The sequence below is a fragment of the Vicugna pacos genome, chromosome 21 (genome assembly GCF_048564905.1).
Source record: "Vicugna pacos chromosome 21, VicPac4, whole genome shotgun sequence".
NCBI classification, from domain to species: domain Eukaryota; kingdom Metazoa; phylum Chordata; class Mammalia; order Artiodactyla; family Camelidae; genus Vicugna; species Vicugna pacos.
Window position 1 is genome coordinate 30,510,362 of NC_133007.1, and position 21,412 is coordinate 30,531,773.

The 21,412-nt window shown below is 51.7% G+C and overlaps 1 protein-coding gene across 2 annotated transcripts in view; it reads left to right on the plus strand.

Moving 5' to 3' along the window:
• Window positions 1-1,709: 1,709 nt before the first annotated feature.
• IRF8 (interferon regulatory factor 8) overlaps window positions 1,710-21,412 on the plus strand; it is a 63,864-nt gene continuing 44,161 nt past the window's right edge. The window contains exon 1 of one of the 2 annotated variants that reach the window (XM_072946756.1): window positions 1,710-1,926. In XM_072946756.1, coding sequence (XP_072802857.1) covers window positions 1,868-1,926 — 59 coding nt within the window. In that variant the 5' untranslated portion in view covers window positions 1,710-1,867. Of the gene's footprint in view, window positions 1,927-14,088; window positions 14,204-21,412 lie in introns of those variants that run through there. The other variant, XM_015246302.3, reaches the window with a different exon arrangement.

Consider the following 21,412-nt stretch of genomic DNA (forward strand, 5'->3'; position numbering starts at 1 on the left):
CACTCAGAATTTTTAGTGACAATTAGTGCGGCAGCCTTCTGGTTCTCCTTCTGGTGCGAGTCTAGCGAGTTGGGGTCTGCGTTAACTCTGCATCTTTGAGACCGACAGACCCCGGGGAGCAGGATTAACGGGACAAGGGGATGGATGCCGCCCCATGAGGCCTCCTGGAGAGGGCCCCCTGGTCTTTTCATGTTTTCCAGTGAGCAGGGCGAGAGTGGAATATAAGAAGTGGCTCTCAGAGAAGCGCTGCTGCACAGAATGAAGCCTTTGAAGCCACTACAAAATGACACTTTGCTGTCAAAACTCGGGCTTTAGAAACATCAGCGGGCGCAGCAGCCTGGGTAGGGCTAATGATGTGGGCTTGGTCCCTCGGGCGCATGACATAGCTCCGCCTGGAAGGGTTTGAAAGGCAGGTCCCTGGGCCTCAGCTGACTCTTTGGTCATTTAGGGATCATAACCCTCAGCCTCAGATTTGTTGGGAGAATCAAACAGAATCAAATGCCAGTGAAACACTCAACATTAGAGTTTATTTAAAAGGTCACCATTAAAAGCAGGCTGAAAGGCTGCTAGTGGTAACACGAAGCTTATGTGGTCAAAGTCATTTACAAAAACAGGTTCCTGGCTTTTGAGGTCAGTTGAGTTTCTATCCTCAGAAAAAAATAGTGACAAGGTCAGAAATGATTCTGTTTTCAACTCTGGAGTCCAAGCTCCTTTGACAGGTAGGAGTGAATGTTCTAAGAATTCATAATGAAGTAAAACGTCAAATAAGGGAATTATAAAAATTACGTATTTTGGAGAAAGAGGCAAATTATAAGAAAGTTGGATGACATAAGATGTTAGAAATGACCGAAGAAAGCTCAGCTTCCGGGGCTGTCCTGGGGCTGGTGTGGGTCCACCCCCATCGCAGATACCTACGTGGGCTGGCTCTTGACGTTTCTAGAAGCGGAAGTGCTCCAGGGTCTTCGGAAGGCCTCCGGCTCAGATGAGGAAATGGCTGCGGAGCTTATGTGAGTGAGAGCTGTCCATCTCAGCGCCCAGGCACTCAGGAGACCTTCAGCTCCCCTCTGCCCTCCCCGGCGAGGAGGCCTCAGTCCCCCAGCTCCACGGCTCAGCCTCCGAGCCACAGGGGTGACTCACCCAGGTGACAGCTGATGAATCACCGGCTGGATGCAGGTGTTCAGTGTCTTAACACGGCCTGGGGTCCCTCCTGGAGGCCGTTGGCAGCCCTTCGGCACCCTTGACACTCAGAGACCACTGAGCTAGGCTCACATGTGGCTTCCAGGCAGGGAATGGGGGTGAATCCCTAGAGAATAGTGGTCAAACTAGATTAAAGCCAGCGTCAGGTCGGGGAGGCAGCTCAAAACACATCGGCTGCCCTGGGGCTCAAGCATTGCCCTGAAAACCCTGTTCCTGACAAGAAGACCCATTCCCTCTCCGTCTATGCAGGAAGGAATGTCACAGCTGGAGCGGATCCAGAAACATGCTGAGAAGATGAGAACGCAGTTGGCGTGGTGTTAAATGTTCCAGCGAGACCAGCTGGCAGAGATTCCACAGTTATGAGGTGGGGGCGAGGCATGGATGGAAATCTCGGGACGGGGAGGTCAAATGTGACTCAAGGAACACCTGAGATGCAGAGCGCAGGGCAAGGGAAGCCTCGCGAGAGCACGGGCCGCACAGGTGGGAGCAGGCGCGGCATTGCCCGCGGTGCCCCGCACTTAGGCACCGAGGCTCGGTGCGGAGGGTGGGTGAGCCTCTGGGCCTGTCCCGGCGCCCCGGCTCTCCCTCCGCCCTCTCCGGGCGATGACCCCGTCAATGGGCTCAGTCTCCTTCTCGGTGGCGGCGCACCCCAGCTCCAGCGTGTCGGTGGATGAGGCGGCCGGCTGTCTGCTGCTGGCCGAGCTCCGCATGGAGCCCGGGGACGGGCAGGTGGGTGCACCGCGGAAACGAGGAGGCAGTTGGCGGTCCAGAAATGAACGCCGAACAGAACAAACCCAGTGTGGTCTTGCCCTGGCCCTGGCCTGGGTCCTGGGAACCGGGCTCTTGCCCCAGCTGGGTCAGGCCGTGCTTTTTCAGTTCCCCATCCACCCTCATTCCCAGGGCGACTGCCGCCCAGTGCAGCTGGGAGCCTGGCCATGGGGCTGCAGTCCCTCCCCTGCGGTGGGCCAGCAGCTGGGAGCGGGGCTCTGCATGCCAGCACCTGTCCCGCCCTGGATGGGGACGCGGGTGTGGGCCCGTCTGACTGTGTCAGCTCTCAGAGGGCCGTGAGGTGTGGGGGATGGCAGGGGTCATGGCTGCCCAGCCTGAGCTGGATGCTGTTTTTGGGCAAGTCACCAGCCCCCTGGAGCCCCTCTGTCAACTTGTACGCTAAGATCTATAGTAGAGGGTCCCTGGCTCACATGGGCCCCATGTGTAAATGCCATCAGGCTGCTTGGGACTCAGACATGGACTGCACCCACCTTCTCTTTGGAGGCCCCTCACAGGACCTTCCTTTCCCATGAGGGACACCTCATCAGTCTCCCCACATCCAGGACAGTCCCTCCTCTTCACTTCTGAGGACACTGGTGTGGGTCCCTTTAGTTCTGCCTCCTCTCCTCTCTGGGGACACAGTGCCGGGTCAGACATGGAGGGTTTCCAGCTTTCTACACTGTCGTCCTAGAGCCCGTGGCTGGGACCCTGTCTGGTGTCGGGTGGGGGGCACTCACTACATTAGCCGAATGAAGGGATCCCAGTGAGGCACCCTACTCAGGGCTAGTGGGTGGCCTGGGCCGGGGAGGGGCGGCGCCTTCCAGCAGAGTCGGTCTGGCCCGCCCCCTCCCCCTCCCCCACAGGAGGCCATCGGCAGCCACACAGCGGGAGGTCAAAGCCAGCAGCTCCCTGCAGGTGTCCCTCCCTGCAGGTGTGAGCTCAGGGACAGTGCTTTTACCAACAGACTGGATGCAAAAACCAGCCCTGAGTCCCAGGGACAAGCCTCTCCTGCTGTTCCTCCTGCGCCACTCTCTGTCGGAATCCGTTCTAGAAACTCTCAGCACCTCACAGTGTGGCACCCAAGGCCCAGGAGCCCATCCCCGGGTGTGCAGAGGGGCTCAGGGAGGGGTGGCCTCCCACGTGCACGTGTGGGTCGGGGCAGAGCCAGGACTCGTTCCACGTCCCGTCTCTTCCCCTGGGTCCCCACGGAGAGGGGCAGCCTCTACTCCATGCCTTTGGAGCTCAAGGAGGCTTGGTGGTCCTGCGGTGCTCCCTGAATCCTCACGTGGCCCAGGAGCCGGGCCTTGGCCAGGCAAAGGCTAACATCTGGATAGCCAGGGCTGCTAGGGAGACCTGGCGCCTCGCCCGGGCGTCCCCTTGCAGCCTCAAGGCTCTTAGTTCTTTCCCCAGTGGCAGTTGGGGCGAGCCCCCCAGGCTGAAGGGCCCTGACACATGCCCCCAGTCCCCTACCTGCCCTGCCGTAGCGGTGAGTCCTTGGGGAGGGCTTTCTGTCTAGTTCATGAGACACATTTCTTTTCCTTCTCTTCCCACTCACAGAGATGCCTCCACTGCTTCAACCCAGCCACAGCCTCCCCACCCTCCAGAAATCAAGGAAAAGCTTTCTCTCACCCATTCCTCTGCTGCCAGCTGGATCAAGCCCTTCCCCCCAGAATCAGAGAGATGGTGATGTGCCAGGGGGTGGGGGCTGAGCGGGGCTTTTGTCCCAACCCCACCACTGGCTAGTGAGGCTCCTGGGAACGTGGCTTTGCCTTGTCCAGCTCCTTTTCTCACCTGTCAGCTAGGTGACTGCAGACATGCATGGGGCTCTCACATGGATCACAGGGCCACTGGCCACGTGAAGGGGCCCCAAACTGGCCCTGCCTCTCCCTCCCTCCGTGGCACTCTGGGAGAGTGACTTCACTTCCCTGGGCACAGAATCTCCTGCCCCTTCAAGTGTGGGATTTGGAGACTCTAAACTGGAAGGCCCCTGCTGGAAGGCGCCCGGAGTCTCTGAGGTTGCTGTTGTGGGGCTCTGGGTGCTGGATTAAGTGGCTCTTAGGCTGTGACCCCTTTGGCATTGATTGCTCCCCGGATGTGACTCCTCCACTTACCTGTCCGCGTCTCCAGCTTGCCCCAGGTCAGCGACCCTGGTGTGGGCTTTTTGGTCCTCCCGACATGCATGTGACTTAAAGTCTGCTCTGTGGTGTTAAGATTCCAAAGTCTGTCTCTAAACTTTTAATCACCCTGGACAAATGCTTTGAGGGAAAAGACTCTTCTTTCAATTCTAGCACAGAGAATCTAAACGTATTTTCCCTATGCACAGCCAGCCCCTTTCACAGCTCTCTGAGTGTGATTAATCCCTCCCCACCCATGGCCAGAAGCCTGTGTTCTTACAGGCTTCCCTGTCCCCAGCCTCTGGGGACCATGACTGAGAACAAACCCACCTGTCAGGGAAGGGTGTCCTTTCACCATCTACTGGGACTTGATTTGAGCCACCTGCCTTTGACTGAGAAGCTGGGTGTCAGAGGCTCTGCCTCCCCAGAGCAGAAGGGGCTGATGGATGGATGGATTTGAAAGCTGTGACTCATGCCGTTGTTCACTGCCCGGTTCTCTGCTGCACAGGGTGAACAATTTTGAGGTGTGTATAAAATACCTCTGGTGTGGGTAAAACTCTGGCTCACACTGGGTGATACAAGGTACGTTGCACTCGCGCTGCTTAGCTCAGTCAGTGTGTTAGTCCCCTGGGGCCACAGTAGTGGAAGTACTGAGTACTGGGTGGCGTAACACAGTGGAAGTGTATGGGCTCGCCGTTCTGGGGATCAGAAGTCTGAAGTTACGGGCAGCGAGGCTCTGGGGAGGGCACCTTCCTTGCCCTTTTCTCCTCTTCTGGTGGTTCCCGCAGTCCTTGGCTTTCCTTGTCTTGCAGAAGCACGCCTCTGACCCCGATCTCCATCACCATGTGGCCTTCTCCCTGTGTCTGTGTCCAAGCTCTTACAGCACCAGGTAACGCATTAGGGCCACCCTAACCCAGTCTGACCGCGTCTCCACTTGATCTCATCTGCAAAGACCCTATTTTCAAATAAGGCTGTGTTCACAGGTCCCAGAGGTTAGGACTTCATGTATCTTTTCAGGAGACACAATGCATCCACAATGAAGAGGGAAACGGTGTCCTGGTTTTTGTTTTTGGAAATCAAGCTAGCTTACATTCAGAACACATTAATTTTGGAAGTTTTATCAAAGAGTGTGGCATGGCTTGTTTTATTGATTTGATTGGTTTTAACTATTCCAGGATAACTCAAACCCACTTAGGTCTTCCTCGCTCTCATTTGTTTGTATGTGGCCTCTTACTGGCCTGTGTGTGGCTGGATTTTTAAGAACGCTGTTCTCTGCTCTCCTAACCTGGAATGCCCCTTCTCCCTCCCAGATGTGTAGGTCGTGGATAAAGCACGAAGCTGGGTTCCAGAGCTGGTCTGACCACTGGAAAGGGAACGGGTGTGCAGGGTCGAGGGGGCCTGGCTCCAGCCTCCGACTCCTCCCCAGGGGAGTTGCACAGCAGCACGCCGTGACAGCGCATGCGCGGCGCTGTCCAGCAGGGACGCGTTTGAGAGTCAGTGCCCCGTGTTCTTACTGGTGGCTGGTCACGTGAGCGCCCTCTTCCTGACACGCACCCAAACCCCAGACTCCCAGGGGGACAGCGGGCTCTGACACCAACCACAGTGTTGGTGCACATGGTTCGGGCACAGGGAGCCGCTCGTCCATCCTGGGAGTAAGGGGACCCTCCCCCAGATCAAGTTCCCTATGCCAGCCGGGGGCCAACCTTGGAAGCAGGCCCTTCTGGGGACCGAAGAATCAGGCCTGCTGTTAGCCCTGCTGTACATAGACATTGCCCCCAGTCCCTCCACCGCTCCCATCCTCATGACCACACTTCAGGGTTTAGATATTTGGAGCTTTCTAAGGATCCCAGCACCTCTCCCATTACCCTCCCTGTGCTCTGCATTAGCCCGGCATCCCCCAGCCACCATATTTGTTTTGAATTTTTATCATTCTTTGATCACCCTGAGCAAATTCACTGCAGTGTGTCTTTGCTCAGGTACCCCAGGACAGGATTAGTTCTTTTTCTTTTCTTTTTTTTTAAATTGAAGTACAGTCAGTTATAATCTGTCAATTTCTGGTGTACAGCAGTGTCCCAGTCATGCATATATACACATATATTCATTTTCATATTCTTTTTCATTAAAGGTTATGACAAGATATTGAACATAGTTCCCTGTGCTATACAAAAGAAACTTTTAAAAAATCTGTTTTTATATATAGTGTCTAACATTTGTAAATCTCAAACTCCCAAATTTATCCCTTCCCACCCCCTTTCCCCGGTAACCATAAGATTGTTTACTACAACTGCCAGTCATTTTCTGTTTTGTAGATGAATTCATAGCGTCCTTTTTTTTTTTTTAGATTCCACATATGAGTGATATCATATGGTATTTTTCTTTCTCTTTCTGGCTTCACTTAGAATGACAATCTCTAGGTCCATTCATGTTGCTGCAAATATCATTATTTTATTCTTTTTTATGGCTGAGTAGTATTCCATTGTCTAAATATACCACAGCTGCTTTATCCAGTCATCTGTCGATGGACATTTAGGTTGCTTCCATGTCTTGGCTATTGTAAATAGTGCTGCTGTGAACATTGGGGTGCATGTATCTTTTCAAATTTAGAGTTCCCTCTGGATATATACCCAGAAGTGGAATTGCTGGATCATAGGGTAACTCTATTTTTAGCATTTTGAGGAAACTCCATACTGTTTTCCATCACGGCAGTGCACCAAACTGTGTTCTCACCAGCAGTGTAGGAGGGTTCCCTTTTCTGCACAGCCTCTCCAGCACTTATCATTTGTGGACTTTTGAATGATGGCCATTTGGACTGGTGTGAGGCGATACCTCATTATTGTTTTGATTTGCATTTCTCTGATAATTAGTGATATTGAGCATTTTTTTATGTGCCTATTGGCCATTTGTATGTTCTCATTGGAGAATCGATTGTTTAGGTCTTCTGTCCATTTCTGGATTGGGTTGTTTGTTTTTGTGTTATTAAGTTGTATGAGCTGTTTATATATTCTGGAAATTAAGCCTCTGTCAGTCACATCATTTGCAGATATTTTCTCCCATTTCATAGGTTGTTGTTTTGTTTTGCATATGGTTTCCTTTGCTCTGCAAAAGCTTATAAATTTACTTAAGTCCCATCTGTTTATTTTTGCTCTTATTTTTATTGCCTGGGCAGACTGGTCTAGGAGGACAGTGCTGAGATTTGTCAGAAAATGTCTTGCCTGTGTTTTTGTACAGGAGGTTTATGATGTCTTATCTGCTATTCATGTCTTTAAGCCATTTTTTGGGAAAATTCATAAAATATTAATTTTGGAACTCTGTAATAGCAGATTGTGTTTCCTTCTTTTTTTTTTTTTGGTTGCTTATTCTCCTCGGAATAAATCTGTTCTTTTTTAAATTGAAGTGTAGTCAGTTACAGAGTGTCAATTTCTAGTCTACAGCACAATGTCCCAGTCATGTGGATATATATATATAATCATTTCGTATTCTTTTTCATGAAAGGTTATAGCAAGATATTGAATATAGTTCCCAGTGCTGTACTGAAGAGACTTTTAAAATCTATTTTTATATATAATGGCTAACATTTATAAATCTCAAACTCCCAAATTTAAACCTTTACACCCCCTTTCCCGAGCAACCATAAGATTGTTTACTGTGGCTGTGAGTCTGTTTCTGTTTTGTAGATGAGTTCACAGTATCCTTTTTTTCCTTTTAGATTCCACATATGAATGATATCATGTGGTTTTTTTCTTTCTCTTTCTGGCTTACTTCACTTGTAACTATGATCTCCAGGTCCATCCATGTTGCTGCAAGTGGCATAATTTTATTCTTTTTTTATGGCCGAGTAGTATTCCATTGTATAAGTATACCACAGCTTTTTCATCCAGTCATCTGTCGATGGACATTTGTGTTGCTTCCATGACTTGGCTATTGTATATAGTGCTGCTATGAAAATTGGGAAAGACAGGATTACTTCTATCCTCAGCATTAGCATTTCATCTCTCGGCCTATAAGTATAGAATGCAAATGCCAGATCATTTGTAAGTCAGTTGATTTCTAGGCAGCATTTCACCCTCTTTATGTGTTAGGTCTTGGTAATGTCTATTTACTGTTCTTAGGCTGTTGTCCATGGTGAGGGGGATATACCTGTGTTTCCGGGTCAAGCCTGTCCCCGCAGCGCCACCTCATCTTGGTCTCTGCTGGTTTGCCCCTGTGTTATTAACCAGACCCCATAAATGCACTCCTTGCCTGTGTGTTTCTGGATTCAGGAGCACTTTTACTCTAATAACATAGCAGAAGGCAGCTGTTGGAAGGCAAACAGGCTGGGGCTTGTGACTAATGTGCACTGTTTAAGGGACATGGTCACCTCCCCTCTGAGGTTCTCAGTGACTCCCCTTAAGAGCCGCCACCTCTGGGCTGTGTCTTACCTCCCACCACTTCCACACTGAGGGTGTTTGAAGGTGGAGTGTGGTCGAAGCTGCCCATGGCACAGGGGTGGCCGGGTTCCGCGTGGTGGGGTAAGCTTGTGTTTCGCCACTGACCCTGTCTGACAGGCTCAACATCTCAACATCCACCATTTGGTGCAGCTTCCAGAAAGTTCCAACTTCTGAATTTCAGCGTGTGATGGAAGAATTGGGGAGTGTGTGTGTGTGTGTGTGTGTCTGTCTGTCTGTCTGTCTGTCTGCCTGTCTGTCTCATTTCATTGAAAAAGGTTGACCCTGAAAACAAGTCCGGCATATGGATTCCTTCTTTTGGTGAAGAAAGGGCCGTGGCCAGGGCTCAAGCATCGCTGCTGGATGGAGCCGGTGTGCGTGTTCCGTTGATTTACCAGAAGCACAGATTTCTCCTCCAGCCGAGCTGGGTTCTCTGCACCTTTGCTCATTTTTAGCACAGGGTGCTGCTCTTCAACCTGAAGGAGGCCCCTGTGCCCAGGTTAAGGATGCTGAACTTCTCCCTTGAGGCAATTTGTCTGACTCTCAAGGGAAAATATTGCATAATCTCGGAACGCCCATTATTTATATGCTGGCAAGAGAAACACTGTCCTTGAAAGAGGCCTCGGTCTCCAGTGATTTTCCTTCCAGGCTGCTCTCACCCTCCCTGCCCTCGCCTTCCCCTCCTGCCACAAATATTTATCAGAACGCTCCAGTGGGCAGACACGCTGGGCCCCACACTGCGGGGACCAGAGGCACAACCAGGAGTAGATCGTGTCCTCAGCCAACTTCCGATGTGTCAGTGGAAGGAAGACATGCTCACAATGATCCCAAACCCAAGGTCTCAGGAAGGCTGGCTGCTAATCTGGGACGAGTTCTAGCAGGACGGGGCCCATTGTATCTGCTACATCAGAAACTTTGCCTCGTGCCAGTCACTCAAACTGCCCGGTCCAGCCTCCATCCAGAAAGTTGCAGGACAGGTGGGATGGCAGGATCCAGCAGCAATCTGAGGATGCCAACAAAGCTGATTTGGGACATTGGGTGAGTCCAGCGCTGTTGTAGGTGTGCGAGCAGGGCTGGCGCCTTGTGAGGGTCGCAGGGGCCCAGAGCAGGGCTTTCTGAGAATGGTGAAAGGAGACCACCTTTGGATTCGGTGTCCACGGATGGCCTGGCCATTTCAGTTAAGCCCCAGAGCTGGCCACTCGAGAGCAGGGTGGGGAGAATGTTCTGGATCACGGGAGCGACACACAAGAAGACCTGAGTCGGAGGGGGGGTTGCTAAGGAGCACTTACACTCGAGAATACCACGGCAGTGCTACTCTGAATGCAAGATTTGGCAATTTCACTGCCAGCCGAATGGAACCTGGAAATGTGATATTCCAGGAGCCTAGCCTGGAGGAGAGGAGAAACCCATCAGCAAAATCTGTGGGGCCTGGATCACGTGTCCGGGGCCTGAGGGGAAGCCAGGCGGCAGAGAGATGGGATGCCCGGCCTTGGCTGCAGATAAGGAGGACAGGGAGGCCACGGAGGGCTGTGAGCTGCGGGGAGCTGGACGCGGCTGTGGCCCTGCCTGGAGGCTGAGCGGGCGGCGTTCCGTTTCCCCAGGGCAGTGGCCAGACTGAGGAGGCTCCCTTTCACTCCCAAAGGGCTGCCCGTTGGTGCAGGACTGGACAGAGCGTCTGCGTAACAGTCAGAACCTGGGAGCAGTCTGGGTCCCGCCAGTGGAGGATGGAGGAGAAAGGGCAGTGCTTTGTGCATCAGAATGCCCCTCAGTGGCAGGAAGGGACAGACTGCTCACAGTCACGTGGCTGGCCCTCGACACAGCACTGCATGGAGGAGCCCCGCTCAGGAGTGGACTCACCACGCGGTTCTGTTTCTCCGACGGTCTAGAACTGGCCAGGCTGCTGTGCGGTGGGAAAAAGCGGGGGTGGCGGTCAGTGTCGGGGGGGGGCAGGCTTGAGTAGAAGAGGCGTGAAGGAACTTTCTCGGTTGAAGGGAGCATCTCTGTCTTGACAGAGGTTTGGGCTGCACAGCCATACACGTTTGTCAAAATGCAGCAAATACGTAAGTAAAATGTATGCATTTCATTATTGGCAAATCTCCCATGAGAAGAAAAAATGGTAAAGAAATGTTAACAACGTGATATTAAGGCTATTAAGTCACTTAATGTTGCTAGGTTTTAGTTTCCTCATCTGTAAAATGGGTCAATAGAACCTCCATCACAGGAACGGCTGGGAGGAAATAGTGCACAGAAAGTTTTGGCAGTTTCAGTAAAATACTCCACTTCCGTTTGCTCAGCACCCAAAACAGCGCGCACCGTGCAACCAGAGCCTAACAGCATTCAGCCGAGCGCTTTGTGCCCTGGGTCCTTGCAGGTCCCCCGCGCCCCCCCCTCCAGGGGCGCGATCCTGGCTGACAGCAGCCCCACGGCCACCTCGGCCCTTGTTCTTGCCTTTTGCCCTCAGCCAGAATCTTTTTCAAGCATCTTCAGTGTCTTCCTTTCCACAGACTGTTTCTTCCAAAGAAGTGACATAATACCAGAAGAGGGTGCTCGAGCTGGAGTTAAAAAAAAACAAAACTGGGCTCAGAGCTGTGCAAACTTTAGCCAAGTATCTGACGGATAAATAGCAGCCACCACGTCTCACAACGGAGTAACAGCAGTGGTCACAGTCATGGCACCAGGATGCGGCGTGTAGCAGGTGCCCGTGAGGCTGCCCTGCAGGCCCCGCCTTACCCTCCGGGCCCCTGAGCCTGAGAAGGTACAGAGCCAGGCTCAAAGCTGGTCCGCCCGACCCTGGCGCCGGTGCCCTTAACCTCTTGCCTTACAGCGTCCCGGGACTTGTGCGCCGCTTCTGCCCCGTCAGTTATAAGAGGAGGAAAGACGGCAGTCCTGCGCGCCAGGCTGTGTGGAGGAAGGAAAGAGTGGTCGACTGAGTCCAGCTCTGTGACATTCTGGAAAAGACAAAACTGTGCAGACGGTAGAAAGATGCGTGGTTGCCAGGGGCTAGGTGGTAGGGATGAACAGGTGGGGCGCAGAGGACTTGGGGGGCAGGGCAACTAGTCTGTATGGTACTATAACGATGGGTACTTGTCCTTAGGGATTTGTCCAAACCCATAGGATGTGCAACACCAAAAATGAACTGTATCGTAGCCTCCGGACGCCGGGTGGTGATGTGCGGGCTTCAGCCCTAACAGATGAACCGTGCTGGTGGGGATGCTGATAGCGGGGGAGGGTGGGGACAGGCAGGGGGACATGGGAAATCCCTGTACCTTCCTCTCACATTTGCCGTGAACCTACAACTGCTCTAAAAAACGCAGTCTTAAAAAAATCTAAGTGACACAGTCTAATCGTAGAAGTACTAGAAATACAAATTAAAAGCCACCCACAGCTCCACCAGCCAGAGGCCATCGCCAGAGGTCATCGCTGTGTCACATTTTGCTGAGTGGTCGCTCAGAACTTTCGGATGCGTATGTGCAGCCGTATTAACATATTAATATTTACTTTAAACAAAGACAGAACATGCTGCTGCCTCGGCGTGAGAACTTCCCTTTCCTCTCAATCCTGCATGGTGGCCTCTGGGTAGTGACTGCCCCTAACTCACTGAGCTAGCCTCCCCTCCCTGGCATTTATGTTGTGCTTGCTGTTTACTCTCCTTTCCGTTTTATTCTTTGCTCCAGCATTTTGCTTTATCTTGTACTGATCTTTTTATATTCCCCCCCACACCCCACTCCCCAGGTTTTCTCCTCTGCACGTCTGGAGGATGTACACTGCTTTCCTATTATTTTAGTAGGCACCCTTAGCTTCCCCCTTTTATTGTGTTATGTTTTACAGAAAAGTACATGAAATATGAAAGTGTCCCTGACATGTTCCTAGGATGCATGCCCCCCACCAAGCCCCCTCCTCGGAGCAGACACTGTCCTGGTGTCCGGTGACACTGTCCTGGTGTCCTGGTGACACTGTCCTCAGGGCCCAACTTGGCTTCCACTTCCACTGCCTGTGTCCCTAAATGTTCTGTTTTCATTGATTTCCAACTTGGTATCAATGGAACCATATCGCGTGCATTCAGGGGGTGGGGTGGGACTGGCTCCTTTCACTCAATACTCCATTGGAGATTCATCTATGTTGTATGTCACCCTAGGCCATTCATCTTCATTGCTGTTATTTTATTCCTTTGCATGAATATACCACAATTATTTTGTCCATTCTAATGTTGGTAGAAAACTTCCCCCAGGCTTTGGAAATTACTACACTCATACACACACACAAACACGCACACACGCTCACACACGTATGTATGTGTATATATACTTTTTTTTTACATGCATTCAGTGTTTGCATCTCTATTGGGTGTGTACTAGATGTAGAATTGTGGATCATAGAGTATAAATAATTGAAGCTCATTGTGGTTTTAATTTGTGTTTATCTGATTTTTAATGAGGTTGAGCATGCTTTCACATGTTTGTTGGCCTTCTGCATTTCTTGTGAAAAGTGTCCAAGTTTTTCCAGTTATGGTGTCTGTCATTTTCTTGTTAATTTGTAGGAAATCCTTATACACTCTGGATAAGAACGATTTGTTTAGTACATGTGTCATAAATATCTTCTCTCTGTGAATTGCCTTTCACTTTTCTAATGGTATCTTTTGATTAATAGAATTATTGAATTTTAGTAGAGATGAATTTATCAATCTTTCCTTATATATCTAATGACTTACTTCCATCTTAAGGAAAGCTTTCCTACCCCAAGCTCATTAAGGGAGACTTCTACATTAATCCTAAAGACTTTGTAGTGTTGCCTTCACATGTAATGTCTGTAATTCACATAGAACTGAGTTTTGTATATGGTGTGAGGTAGGAGTCCAACTTCATTTTTTTTTCCTCCTTACGGATGCCCAGTTATCCCAGCAGGCTTAATGAAGCAGAACACAATAGAATAGTATCTTCACAGAGATGAACAAAAATAACTGTCCAGCTAGAATCTCAACCTGGCTAAATCATCACTCAAGAGTGATTGTGAAACAAAGAGCTTTCAGTTGAAGACTAAGAAGGTTTACCACTAATGACCTGTACTGAAGGACTGTTCAAGGGCTGGATGCAGAGTGGAGTTAACTGAACACAAGTGGAAGATCTACCCACAGCTCAGCTTGATTCAGCAGAAACATTGTTCATTCCATGTTTTGAAGTCATTAGAAGTGTTCAGATAGAACCCAACTAGCCAGGCCATGAGCATAGCCAGTGGTGAGGACTGGGGTTCGGTCTGATCCACCCTCAGTGTCATTTTCATCCCTAGGCTGGGCAGAAGGTTGCTGGTTTAGGTGCAGAACCCTCGCTGAAGCGAGGTTTTCTTTGCCTTCACAAGTGAAGGAAACCAAGGGGAATCTGCTTGTTCATGTCTTCTCCAAGTGGAAGAGAGAAGTTTTTTTACAAGAAATAACTTTTTCAGCAAATCCAGTATAGTTTTTTTTTTTTGACCCCTCATTTTTTCCCTGCAGTTGTGACATGTCTACATGAAATTGGCCACAGGAAGGAAGCCTCGTTCAAGAAGTTATTTTCTGAACATCCCTCTACACCCGAGATTTCACAACATGCATGCATTTAGGTGGGGAGATGGAGCCCTCGTGCCCTCGCTGGCAGCTGCAGTTTGGGAGTCAGAGGTGATCGGGGAGCTCTCACAGCTTCTGTGGATCCCCTTGCACGGACAGGGAAGGTAAGAATCGAGGGGGTAATTCAGCATTGCCTTTAGAGAAAGAGCCTTTCAGAGCAGAGGATCCAAGCAGTTCTGGAAATAAGCCTGAAGTCAGAGGTCAGACTCTCCAAGGGGGAAGTTAAGAGTTTAGAGAAGGACTAGGAAAAATAGACTGACCCACAGGGAGGTCCCAGTGACCCGGGACGGCTGCTCTCTTTCTGGTTGTTTGTTTGAATTCACATAATTATTTTTGAAAATCCTGTCAAACGCCGATTTCTTTTCCATTGACACCGCCCCCTCCCCATAACTGGTCAGTGCTAATTGTGCAAGTTTGGCTGGATGTCTGTTGAGCTAACAGTAGGCAGATCCTAGCGCAACATTTGGGGAACACTGTTCTCACGGAAGCGATAAATCCTTTTCCTAGAGCAGTGGTTATCAAACCCGTGGGTGCCTTAGAATCACCTGGGGGGCTTCTGTGAGGACTGCTGCTCTCAAAAGTATCCTTTCACTTAAGATGGGGAGCCTGTGGTCATTGGTTTATGGCCTGAGGCATGTGCAGCCACCACTGGCATCTTGGAGAGTGACTGACTTCAATATTTGCTCTTGTCCGTATACTCAAGGGAGGGCTACCCTCCAGTTTCCCCATCAGGCTGGCCCCTGTGAACTGGGTAGATTTTGCATCCAGTCCTGCTGCACTTACAGGCACTAATCATTCAAGTTACAGGCGTGACCGAAATCCCCTGACTTCTGGTCCTTCCCCTCCCATCATCATGGGCGTCTCCATGCACAGCTGTGTTGGGGTACAGATGCATCTTATAACTGCCATCTTCAGTGCCTGTCAGGCCCTGGCTGCTTCACGTATCCCATTTCAGCTCTAAGACAGCCCTTTGAGGTGGATATTTCTCTCTGCAGTTTGTAAAGAGAGTCACAAGCTCAGGGTGGTCCAAGGGACTCTGGGTGAGGGCACGTGTGGACTGTACCCTCAGTGGCCAAGCTCACTTTGCTTGGTGCTGCATCCTGTGCTTCTGTGAGGGCAGCTGGAGTGGCCTTGCGTCCTCTTTGTCGGCATCTTTGGAATGGGGGGGGACTCCAGCCACAAGGAGGCACTGCTCACTCCTGGGCACTGCTCTTTGACTTGGCATCTTTACCACTGCTTTAGTTATTAATGTAGTTTCAGACAGTTAGGGTCCTAGTGATAATCAAATTCAGACTCAGGTTTTCGACAAGGAAGCAGATGCACAGAGAGGAATAAATGGACTGGGGTGATGTATCCAGTCAGTGTTGCTGTGTAACAAATCACCCCAGACTTAGTGGCTTCACACAGCAATGACTTCTTATTCCTCATGGTTCTGTGGGTGGACTGGGCAGTTGTTTAGTTGGTCTCACCTGGGTCATTCACATGGCAGCAGCCAGCTGAGAAGCTGTTTGTCCTGGGCATCTGCAAGTGATGGTGAGTGTTCCGAGAGGGCAAGAGCAGGGGCTGCCACGCCTTGGAGGTCGCAGGTCACTTCTGCTCTGTGCTGTGGTCAGAGCATGTCACAAGGCCCTCACAGAGCAGGGAGTGGGGAAATAGTCTCCACTGTTGACGGGGGAGCAGCAAAGCCACGTGACCAAGGGGCAGTGCACAGGACGCACAGTCTATGGCAGTGGAGGGGTGGCAATCGTTATGGCAACAGTTTACCTAGACGATGTGGCCAGTTCCTGGCAGAGGCAGAACTTGAGCCCAGGACTCCTGATGTTGTTCTTTGCTCTGACAGCGAGCTGCTCAAACATCCCAGGACTTTCTAGAATCCCACGGGTTCCTCAGGAGTCTCCCTGCTCACCGACAGGCTTCTGGCTCTGACGAGCGAAACTGTATTGCATATTTGAAAGTTGCTAAGAGAGTCCTTGAAAGTCTTCATCCCAATGGAAAAATGTTTGTCACTAGATATGGGGCCAGATGTTAACTAGACACCGTGGTGATCATTTCACGAAGTACACAAACACCGAACCATCACGTTGTTTCCCTGAAACTACTATCACGCGGCACGTCTAGTCCACCTAGGTCGAAAAAACCGCACAAACTTCTTTTCCTACAGTTCTTGAGCCAGAAGTCCGAAACGGCTCTCACGGGGCCAGCTCAGGTGTGCGCAGGGCTGGCTCCTTCCTCAGGCTCCGGGGAGGATGGTCTCCTGGCCTTCTCCACCTTCCAGAGGTCCTCGGCTTGTGGACTCTTCGAAAGTCTTAACAGCTTCAGATTTCTCTTTCTTGCCCTCTCTGACTGTGTCTGTCGTCACATCTCTTTCTCTGACTCACCCTCTGGCACTCCTCTTGTAAGGACCATTGTGATGCCGTTGGACTTGCCTGGATAAGGCAGGATAATCTCCCCATTTCAAGGGCCTTAACATATGCACACTCCTGTCTGTCTCTCCCCGCCCCCCTCCCTCCTTGCTTCTTCCCTCCACGGGACCTGCACAATTTGTAATCCTGTCTGTGTCTCCCCCACCGTTTTAGAAACTGTCTTGTTCAAGCTGTATTCCTGGGACCTAGAAATGTTGGTTGGATTACCCTTAAATTGAAAATTTCCTCCTTTGATCCACTCCCGTCCACTGGCAGGCCGTGCGTTTTTCCAACGAGAGAGGAAGAAGTCCACCGCGCCGTTCCCGCCCCGGGGCTTTCCGGCCAGTGTCGGGGCCGTGCACGTGGGTAAGCATCGCAGCTTCCCCACGTGGCCTCGCGCTGGGGGCAGTGCCAGGCCCGGGGAGCTGGGCGCTGGGGAAGCAAGCCCTCCGTGAAGACCCTGACTACAGGAGGACCTCGGCTCCCATCCCTTGTCTTCTGGTCACTTCTGTCTTCTCAGTGAAGTGGGAACAAGATCAGGGCAGTGCTGGAGGCTTGAGGAGAGAGAAGGCAGGAGGTGGCTCCCAGGAGAAGGACCAGGATGGAGCAGTGGGCCTGGGCACCAGGCAGCAGGAGGGCTGAGGGCTGGATGAGGAGGGAGGTGGGCCAGCATGTGCGTGCCCTCCACGGCCGGGTTCTGCACTGGGCACGGGCGTGGGGAAAGCTAGGTGTTTGCCGAGGAGCTAACACTGAGCGGGAACTGGTTCCCCTTCCTTTCCGGCGGAGCAGGTGGGACCTCCCACTGTGGACGGAGGGCAGGTCTGGAGGTGGGAGTGGGGCTCGTGGACACCCAGAACACGCTTCTCAGAAGCAGGTAAACTGCAGTGTTTTCCCTCAAAGCTGTCCTTACCTTTGAGCTCATGAGCACGTGGCAGGAGGTGAGTGCAGGTGAGGGGTGAGCATGAACAGCGAGGGCCCTAAGGCCGCTGTCCCGGACCTACTGCCCCCACTGGGGGCTGTTGTCCGAACAGAGGACTCACCTGGAAGGCAAAGTTTAATCATCACCATCATTTTCAAGCTTATGGCGTGAGCGTCCACCACGTGCCCAACAGACGGGGGCTGTGAAAGTATAAATCCTGAGGGGAGTGACATTCTGGCGGCAACAGATCAGCTGAGACCAGAACACAGTCATGCCTGGCACTTAACAAGCTCAGAAGTTATTTCTTATCCAGACCTGGGGACTGTGGCCCAGGCTGGTTTGAATTTGCCCCTGAGACAGGCAGTGGGAGAAAAGCAGGGGCTGGAGGGTTGAAGACCGAGTTCCTGCCTGTGCAGCGGGCGCTCCTGACAGGTATGTTCTCAGTGCCTTTTATGGGCCACGTGTGGGACTCAGGCAGCCCCAGGGACCCCCCCGGTTTCCTGCTGTGACAGGTCCTGCTGATGGGAAGTGGTGCCCGATAATTCAGTTTCCTTTCTTATCAGATTCTCTTGAATCCCGTTACTCTGACACCTAAAGATGGGTCAGGAAAAGCCCTCCCTTGGAACTTCTGGTGCCGTGGGCTTCTGCCCTCCAGACTGCCCAGAGGGCCTGGGCACTGCCAGGCAGAGCTCGGGCTCCCTCAGGCCGGGAGGCCCCAGCTGGGGAGAGGGAGCGTGGGTGACGCCCAGCAGGCAGGTCTCGGCCACTCCCTGCTGACTGCCTCTCGCCCGGGGAAAACAGCACTCAGTCATTTTAGAAGCCACCGGCCTCTCCACTGACCCTGTGCTGGGTCACGGACCCTTGGGCAGTGTCAAGGGGGTGAGTTTGGTTTTGGGGCAGATTTGAAGGTTGGGGAGCAGAGGCAGGAGGGGAGGGGAGGGGAAGAGATCTGAAAGATTCTGAAGCAAAAGGAAGAAATGTAACTCAGTGGTTCTCAACCCCCCAGGGGACAATGGGCAGTGTCTGGAGACATTTGCAGTTGTCACAGCCAGGGGAGGGGGTGCTACTGGCACCTGCTGGGTGGAGGCCAGGGGTGCTCTCCATACCTGCAGTGCCCGGAGCAGCCCCGGCACGAACGGTGACCCAGCCCTGACTTGACTCAAGGGACCAGCTGTGGCTGGAGGGCGAGGAGCCCGCGTGTCTCCACCGGAGTCCCGCAGGGAAGACTCATTCGACTGGGAACTCCCCCGATGGAAAAAGCTCCAGTTTTTCTCTTGAGCTGCAGCTAGTGTGTGTGAGATGCGGCCTCTGGCCGACTGTGGAAATGGAAGAGCTTATTCCGGCTCTGGGGTCTGATTCTGGTCTTTTCCCTACAGAGCATCCTTTCTGATTTCCCCTGATCCAAACAGGAGAGGGTGTCACTAGCCACTGGCTCCTTGATACAGATATCCACGCCGCCATGCCACCCCCTTTGGATAGTCGCCGTGGAACCGTTCCTCTAATGGGCTGGTTTTAGGAGGTCCTAGGTACCCGGGTGCGGCAGATGGCGCTATTGGCGACGGCTCCCTGGGGACTGCTCCCCCCAGCCGGGCCTTCCTGAATGTGTTTCCCACTAATTTGGCTCTCGCCTCCGAGGATGGCACCTTGCTGACCGGGACCTGTCCTGGGAGGGCTCAGCCCCGCACAGCCTGCTTTGGGGGTGGAGCACAGCGAGGCTGGCTGGCCTCCCTGCCTTGTCTGACTCGTGCCTTTCCAGGTGGATCTGAGGGCCTGGCCGCTAAGTGGTGAGGAGCAGTGGGGGCAGAAGCGATCAGTAAGGGGAGAGTAGGGTCTCGGCATTCAAGGGGGCACATGGATGAGCACCTGCTGGGCGTGGGTTTTATGGGGAAGAGCAGAGAAGCCCTGGCTGTCCCCGGTGAGGTGATGGCAGTGCAGTGACAGCAGCGTCAGCTCCTGGTGGCCGGGTGAAAGGGGCACTATTTCCAAGGCTGTGACTGCTTCCCGGGAGCTGCGGGCTGAGCTGTGCGCCTGGAGGTGACACGTCTTTCTCCCACCCAGGTGTGTCATCTCGGGATGGGTCCACGGAGGACCTGTCTCTCTTCAAGACCACCCCTGGTGTAAATGTTAGCCAAGTGTCACCAGCCACTGAAGGATGAGGGTGAGGGTGAGCACGGTCAGGTGACCGGGGCGCCAGGTCCGGGATGTCCACCGGGGAACACAGCTTGGAAAGTACACACCGACATGGCAGCTGAGAACCAAAACCCCTCTGAGCGTGTGGTCAAACCCCTCTAGAAAAAAGAGAAACCAAGAGTCTCGGGCCATGTGCCCAGACTGTCGCGTGTTCGGGCCGGGGCCTGGGGTGGGGGAGGCATCAAGAAAACTCCGGAAATTCTGTACGATGTTTTGCTTTCAGTCACCTAAATTTAGAGGAATCCTCTGGCAAAATGAAACTGAAATCTCCCTTCCCCGCTCTAGTCCCCTGGGTAGTGGACTTGCTCCTGATCACAGAGTGGGTGCTCCCAGGGGTTCGGCCGCGTCACCGTGTAATTTACATACAATTACAACCCACCAGTTTTAAGCCTACAATTTGATGCGTTTTGACAAAGGTGTACCGTCATGTAGCCACTGCAATTACCAGACGAAACGTGCCCATGGTCCCCCGAAGCGCCCTCACCTCTTTATCACTAACTCTTGCCTCCTCCCCCTGCTCCCTGGCAGCCACTGATCTGTGTTCTCTCACTGTGGCTTGGTCTTTTTATATAATTGCACAGACATGGAATCTTACAATAGGCAGTCTTGATGTTCGGCTTTTTAAACTTGACGTAATGCTTTCACGAGTCACCCACACTGCTGTGTGTATCGGCAGTTTGTCCTTTTAGCTGAATGCTGTTCCACGGCCTGGAGACACCCAGTGTGTGGATCCATTCGCCAGCTGATAGACGTTCGGGCTGTTTCCAGCTTTCGGAGCCTCAAGTAAGGCTGCTAGACACCTTTGTTTACAGATACTAACGGGAGCGTATGCTTTCTGTTTGTGTGGTTAATACCTAGGGGTGGAACTGCTGGGTCAGATGGTAGCTTTACATGTAACTTCTCAGGGAACCAGCCACCAAACTCTTTTCTAAGGGGGCTGTGCCATCTTGTGCTCCTACCGGCAGTGCCAGAGGGGGCCCGCTGTTCCGCATCCTTGCCAGCGTTTGGCGTTAGTGTTTCCATTTTAAGTCTCCTAATGGCCGCGTGGGGGCGTCACTCCGTGGGCTTCATTTGTGTTTCCCAGGTGGCCAGCGATGCTTTCATGCGCTTATTTGCCATTTGTGTATCTTCTTTGATGAAATGTCTGTTCAGAGCGTTCGACCATTTAAAAGAACTGGGTTGTTTGTTTTCTTATCGCGCCGTGAGAGTTCTTTATATTCTAGATACAGGTCCTTGCTCAGATACGCGTTTTGCAACTGTCTTTTGGTGGCTTGCCTTTTCATGTTCTTAGCAGCATCACTTAAGAGCAAAACTGAAAAAAATTTTGATGAAGTCCAATTTGTCAAGGATTTCTTTGATAGTTTGTACTTTTTCGTGTCCTATTTAAGCCCAAGGTCATGTAGCTTTTCCCTTATGTTTTCTTCTAGAAGGTTTATAGTTGGAGCTCTTACATTTATGTCTTAGACTTACTTTGAGTTCATTTTTGTATATGATATGAGTCATGGTTCTTTTTTTTTCTCCCTGTATAGATGCCTAGTTTCAGCTGTTGGGACTGCCATTAATCGAAAAGATGATTCTCTCTTAAATTGTTTGGCACCTTTCTAGAAAATTGGCCATGTGTCGGTGGATCTGTTTCTAGACTCTACTTTGTTCTGATTTTACTAGAAAAAGTAAGATTAAAGCACAGTGCCTCTCATGAAAACACATTCATACTGTATCCAGTAATGTATTTATCTAGGACGCCAATTAGAGTGTTTCTATTCCCTCTGAAAAATACAGTCCTTTTTTTGTGCAGGTTTGTA